Source organism: Lutra lutra, chromosome 10 (assembly GCF_902655055.1).
Source record: "Lutra lutra chromosome 10, mLutLut1.2, whole genome shotgun sequence".
Lineage (NCBI taxonomy): Eukaryota > Metazoa > Chordata > Mammalia > Carnivora > Mustelidae > Lutra > Lutra lutra.
Window position 1 is genome coordinate 100078859 of NC_062287.1, and position 6730 is coordinate 100085588.

A 6730-nucleotide genomic window follows, 5' to 3' on the forward strand; every position below is an offset into this window, starting at 1 on the left:
CTTGAGACGCCTTTTGGTCCAAAAAAAGTTGGTTTTATTAAAGCATAGGAACAGGACGCAGGAGCACAAAGAGCTGCCCTGGGGTCAGGAGGGGGGGCTCGTTATATACTTTCAAGTTGGGGAGGGGCTAAGGATAGCATAAGCCCTCCAGGTATTTTGGAAACAAGGTTTCCTAGATTCTGAGGGGCTGGCTATTGTTAGGAAAGGTCACTTGTTACTGTTCAGTAAAACCTCAGTCAGGAGACTCTTCAGATCTTTATCAATGGGTCACATGCTACGAGGATGATTGCCAACATGTATCTTGGTGGGTAGAGATAAAGGAAGTTTCCAAAGGAATTCTTACATGCTAAGGTAGACTTACAGGGTCCTAGGGTTGGGTTAAGATTGCCTTTTGCACTTAGCAAGGTAATGTAAGGACCTACTTAGCAAGAGGCTTTCATTAAAGTTAAATTGTCCCAGCTCCCCTTCCCCCAGGGGATTCACTTAAAAACAAGTCCCGGAAACCAGCTCCAGGTAACAAAGTCCAGATACAAGGGTGGATCAGGCCAGGTGGAGACATCCGATCAGTGGGGGGATGCATACTGTCTCCCTGGTTACCAAGGAGTATGGGCCCCACCCTTTGGGAGACTTTTGGGTGCCAATCCCAACCAAGGTGTTAGGCTGGGTCAAATGTCTACGAGGGTAAACTGTAACTCAATTGGTCACCTAGCATCACTGAAGTTTCCTGTACGTGTTACAATCTCATTGGTCACCTGTGCGTGGCCAGGCCCGACCTCATAGCCTTTGCCCTTAAAAGCTAGAGTGTGAAACAGAGAAGAGTCGCCCTCTCTTGTAAGAGGTGCGTCCCTGAACGTTCGGTTAGATTCCTGACGCTTGGCGCGAAATAAAGCTTTGCTTGACCTTCGCTTTATATCAGTCTTGCTCCTTTAATCACGGGCATAACAGTAATTAGCATAAAAGCAGCTGAGTTCCTCAAGGAATTCCTCTCTGCATATTTCAAGGACTTGTCAGTGGGCTGTAGGTAGAAAGGAAGTTTAATCATTTTTCTTCTGCCTTTGTATCCCACATCACTTCTTAGGAGCTCTGGTATAGCTGTCAAGAATTAGATGAAGAGGGTGCCTGGGTGGCTCAGTGGGTTAAAGCCTCTGCCTTCAGCTCAGGTCATGATCCCAGAATCCTGGGATCTAGCCCCACATAGGGCTGTTTGCTCAGCAGGGAGTCTGCTTCCTCTTCTCTCTCTCTCTGCCTGCCTCTCTGGCTACTTGTGATCTCTATCTGTCAAGTAAATAAATAAAATCTTAAAAAAAAAAAAAAAAGAATTAGATGAAGAACAAGTAAGAAAGTATGTTGGTGTATTTTCCGAGAATTTTTAGCTTGTGATACTTTCACTTCCTTTCTTTGGGGATTTTAAACTAAGTCACAGCATTCTGCTATTTTTCTCATTTTCTCACGCATTTTAGGAAAACCTCAACAATAAATAATAGCCCATCCCAGCCTGAAACAAATACTTCTGCAAGCATTTCATATCTGAACGATTTTCTAAACAACTTTTGAGTTTCTCCTCTATTCTAATTAATCATCCAATGGCCTGATTTTAATCCTGGCCCTTTCTGATTTGGTGCAAATTTTAATTTTCTTCAGGGTGACTTTCAACTACCTCAGAAACTGAAACTAAAACCAAAACCAAAACCAAAACCAAAAAAAACAAAACAAAACAAAAAACCCAAACCTGCCTTGAACTTCTACAATGCTAAAAAGCATTCTGAGAAATTCTGAGAAAATGTAAGTTCTGAGAAAAATATAAGTTCACCAGTAACAAGAATGTGACGTTAACATGTGAGAGTTCCTCAATTTTTTCCATCCTTACACCGCACATCTGCAGAGAAAGGTGCTAGAGTTAACCAGAGAGGTGCAGTTAGTTTATATATGATCGAGCTAGGAGAACACGTGCCTTAAAGCAAAAGAAAAAGTTTTGATCTAGGGCTTGGGATGAACTGCTGGTGTGGGGCATGTGAGTTGCTCCAGAATGCCACTGGCTACAAAATGATCAGAATAGAAAGAGACTTTTTGAGAAATAGTGTTGTGGCCCTTGAATTAGACATGTTAGGATATTCCATAATAGATGCAAATAAAAAGTTCAGGTTTTTTTTTTGTTTTGTTTTGTTTGTGTTTTTTTTTTTTTTTTTAGCAATGTTTAGTGACTAGAATTGGCTTCATTGAATGCAGCCATACCCAAAAATAAGCTATGTAGACTTGTAGGGTTAATATGGGGGGGCACTCTGCCTTGGGCAGTCATCTGATAAATATCTAAGTTAGTTTCACAAAGGATCAATGGGGCAGAGAGGATATAAATAGGAAAGCTAGAAAGGAAAGCACAGCAGAGAAGAACCTCGGTAAATCTGGGGAATTCTAATCTTTTGGTCATATTTGGCAATACACACCTTGCTAGACACAAGACACAGAGGCAAGCATTATGCATTTTAAAGGTTTCAGAGTAGAGAAATCATGTATTCAACAAACTGGGTAGCGAAAATCAGGGATGCCTTTTAATTTATGTCCTTACTCCCCGTGACATGGCTCCAAAGTCTCCTTATGGCATTCTTCATCTCCATGTTTCTTAGTGTGTATATGAGAGGGTTGAGCATGGGCGCAATGACAGTATAGAAAAGCGCAAACACTTTGTCTTCTGGTAACGTAGTTGCTGGTCGAATATAAATAAAGAGTAAAGGAGCAAAAAAGAGAACCACCACAGTGATGTGGGAACTGCAGGTGGAAAGAGCTTTGTGACGATTCTCTGCAGAGTAGGACCGGACAGTATATAGGATCACAGCATAGGATACCAGCAACACCACAAAAGTCACCAGACCCATCAGTCCCGAATTGGCCACGACTAGGAGGCCGATCCTGCTTGTATCCGTGCAGGCCAGCTTCAGCAAAGGATACACATCGCAGAAGAAGTGATCTATTTCATTGGGGCCACAGTAGGGTAAAAGGATAGCGAGGAGAAACTGCCCAAAGGAATGCAGGAATCCGCCAAAACAGGAAGCCGCAATCATAGCATCGCACTTCCACCTGCTCATGATCAGGGTGTAGTGCAGGGGCTTGCAGATGGCCACATAGCGGTCATAGGCCATCCCCGTGAGGATGAAGACCTCAATCCCCCCAAAGAAGTGCATGGTAAAGAGCTGTGTCATGCACCCATTGTAGGAAATGAACTTCTTTTCTGCCAGCAAGTCAATGATTAACTTGGGGGTCACAGTGGAAGTGTAGCAAAGGTCTGCCAGGGATAGGAAACTCAGGAAGAAATACATTGGGTGGTTAATAAGGTGACTGCAGGTGATAGAAATCATGACAAGCAGGTTTCCGATCAAAATTGCAATGTAACAAAGTAAGAACAGTAAAAAGCAGAGGACTTCTATTTCCTTTTTCTGAGAAAGTCCTAAAAGAATGAATTCTGTGATGTTATTCCTATTTTCCATGATCCAGACCAGTTTGTAGCCACCTGAAATTAGATAAATTATGAATGCTTGTGATATATATTTAAATATGAAGAGACATATCACTCTTTGGTAAGGAGCAGATTGTAATGGAAAGCATTCAAAGGTTGAAGAAAATAGAAATCTAAATTTTATCGATGAAGGCTTTTTGGAGGTCTTTTTGTCCCTTTCTTGAAAATATTAATTAGTGATAAACATCTTAGATACCCAAGGTGAAAACTAACATTGCAAAATATAGTGTATTATATAATAATTCTTAACATCTATATGTATATGTATATGTACTATATGTATATGTATATGTACAAAAAACATCACCAGGGGCGCCTGGGTGGCTCAGTGGGTTAAGCCGCTGCCTTCGACTCAGGTCATGATCTCAGCGTCCTGGGATCGAGTCCCGCATTGGGTTCTCTGCTCGGCAGAGATCCTGCTTCCCTCTCTCTCTCTGCCTGCCTCTCCATCTACTTGTGATCTCTCTCTGTCAAATAAATAAATAAAATCTTTAAAAAAAAAAAAAACATCACCAGATATTATGTCTCAATAAAATTACAAAAATGGTATTTTTTTTTTAAAGATTTTATTTATTTATTTGACAGAGAGAGATCACAAGCAGGCAGAGAGGCAGGCAGAGAGAGAGAGGGAAGCAGGCTTCTTGCTGAGCAGAGAGCCCGATGTGGGACTCGATCCCAGGACCCTGAGATCATGACCTGAGCCGAAGGCAGCGGCTTAACCCACTGAGCCACCCAGGCGCCCCCAAAAATGGTATTTTTAAAGAAAGAAAAAAATATCTTTGCTGTTCTCATTATTACTGATAAAATAGACACACAAATGAAACATTGAGAAAAAAACACACAAAAATGCAAATTTAATTAGTATAGTCGGTAAATAATATATGGGAGAAATTCCCTGCCTTATGTCCCATGTGGAAAGGGAATAAATAGAAAAACCAACCAATATATTCAGAACTGTGAGGTATTTATATATGGGTATAATAAGTTCTATTTCTCTTGTGTTTAATTTGAAAATACACCTAATTAACAAATGAAGGATTGATTATATTTCATAGTCAATAAATGGATAACAAGAGAAGTATGAATATCTCTATTTTTCAAAACACTATCATCTCAAATGCCTATGACATTAATCAAGGGATTTGAGGATAATGGTAGTAGGTATAGTTTGGATTTTAGAGTCTCCTTGTAGTGCCCTACTCACTTGTACAAACTGACTTCTTTTTAATTGTTTTACATAAATTGTTCTCTTGTTCCTAACCACCCATCCTGAAAGTGTGTGCTCCCTTCACTTAGCACACTGCCAGTCTTAACATCTCTTTCTTCCTTTCTTCTTTCACGCCCATTGAATTTATTTCCCTCTCACTAATAATGTACAGCCAGTTCTATTAATGTCTCTTTGGTAACAACTTTTAACTCTCAGGACAGAGAATTACCTTTCTACTGGTAGACTTTCAAACGTCATTGAGAGACTAAGGAAGAATTTTTGAAAAATAAGCTTTCAACTTCCCACTAAATTACACCATCGATTCTCTGCTTTAGCTGTATAGAACATTGAAACTTAGGGGTGCCTGGGTGGCTCAGTGGGTTAAAGCCTCTGCCTTCTGCTCAGGTCATGATCCCAGGGTCCTGGGATCAAGCCCCGCATCAGGCTCTCTGCTCAGCAGGGAGCCTGCTTCCTCCTCTCTCTCTGCCTGCCTCTCTGCCTACTTGTGATCTCCGTCTGTCAAATAAATAAATAAAATCTTAAAAAAAAAAGAACATTGAAACTTAGTATTTAAAACATTTTGTGTTAATTATTCATAACCTTAACACCAATATATTTACAATTGATTTTCAAAACTGTAGCACTTCCCTTCCCCTTTTGCCTCTCAGTGGAGTTACCATTCAAATTTATGTACATAAACTCCTAAAGTAGGGTTTTGAAAAGAAAAACATATAAATCTATCCAGTGTGTAAGAGTTAACATCAATTGCCACAAACTGATATTTTGGTATCCTTTATGCCATAAAATGAAGAAGGAGTATTGATAGTGGTCAAATAAACCATCTCATTCAATTAACAATTACATTTTGGGCTTTTAAAAATATTCCCAATAACTTAAAAGAATTCAGTGCTCTAGTATAACTTCTCTCAAAAATTATATTCTTGTGATTTAGAGAAAGGAAGTGCAAGTTAAAGTTTTAATTACAGTCTAGTCTTTACTTCATGATTAATTTGTTACATGAGCTGATCATATAGCAAGTTTCCCTCAATATTTTTTCCCTTAATGGCAGTCTAAAATTCTGCTAGATCTAATCTGCAGGGGACTTTTTGTCAGGGAACAGATTAAATCACATTTGAAAAATATGATGCAAGTGAAATTTTGTTGAAAGTATGTTTTCAGACCCAACGTGGAAAATACATCGAATGATTAGGGATTATCAGGAAAAATAAGTAAGATTTTTTAAAATGCAGAGTATTTTGTTTTAGCAAATACTCAGATAGTTCAGACAAAATACACTATACTTTTAAAAAGTATAATCATGTGAATTCACCCACTTTGTTAGAAAGGTGGGGAAGAAAGATGTGAAAAAGACTTATTATTTAAATTATTTTTCAAAATGCAAAGTATATGTAGTACATGACTCAAAAACTATAATCTATGTTCCTGAATCACTTGAAAATATCATTCCCCCTATTTTCAAGTATTTCTATAGAAAGTTAAGGAGGCATGACTCCTATGTAAGACAAGATTCATTTCGTATTTTTAAAACAGATAATAATATCACTGTGTCAGTAGATATCCCTTAAAACACTGGGCTGTTTGTAAAATAGAACAAAACATTATCTCCTTCATCTGGCTCTATTATTTCTTAACTGGATGATGTTAATATGCTGCATTCCTTTTATGGATTCAGTTTAACCCTAAGTGAACTGTGGTGTTAAAAAGGATCTTTAAGGAAACTTCTGGGACTGACGTGCCCATGATTCTGACCTCAGTTAGGAGGAGTCAGCAGCTGGCTGTGGATGGCTTATTGCCTTTCTTCCAAGCACACCAGAATAAATTTACTGGTACAGCTTCAGGTTTTTGTTTCTCTTATCTCTCTTCAGGTCAAGTGAGTTAATTGCACAGTCAACAAAACGGCCTTTCTCCCTGAAAGGAGCAGGATCTCTTTCCGTGGATACTTCATAATTTGCTACTTTTAAAGTCCCTATACACAGTTTCCTTTACATATTGTG

At 39.0% G+C, this 6730-nt stretch overlaps 1 protein-coding gene across 1 annotated transcript; it reads right to left on the reverse strand.

Moving 5' to 3' along the window:
• Window positions 1-2546: 2546 nt before the first annotated feature.
• Window positions 2547-3479, reverse strand: LOC125079198 (olfactory receptor 4P4-like). The gene has a single exon (XM_047692663.1). The coding sequence runs from the start codon at window positions 3477-3479 to the stop codon at window positions 2547-2549; it is 933 nt and encodes a 310-aa protein (XP_047548619.1).
• Window positions 3480-6730: the final 3251 nt, after the last annotated feature.

Excerpts from the sequence above, each read along its gene's own strand:
- LOC125079198 (XM_047692663.1), bottom strand. The coding sequence starts at position 3,479 with ATGGAAAATAGGAATAACATCACAGAATTCATTCTTTTAGGACTTTCT.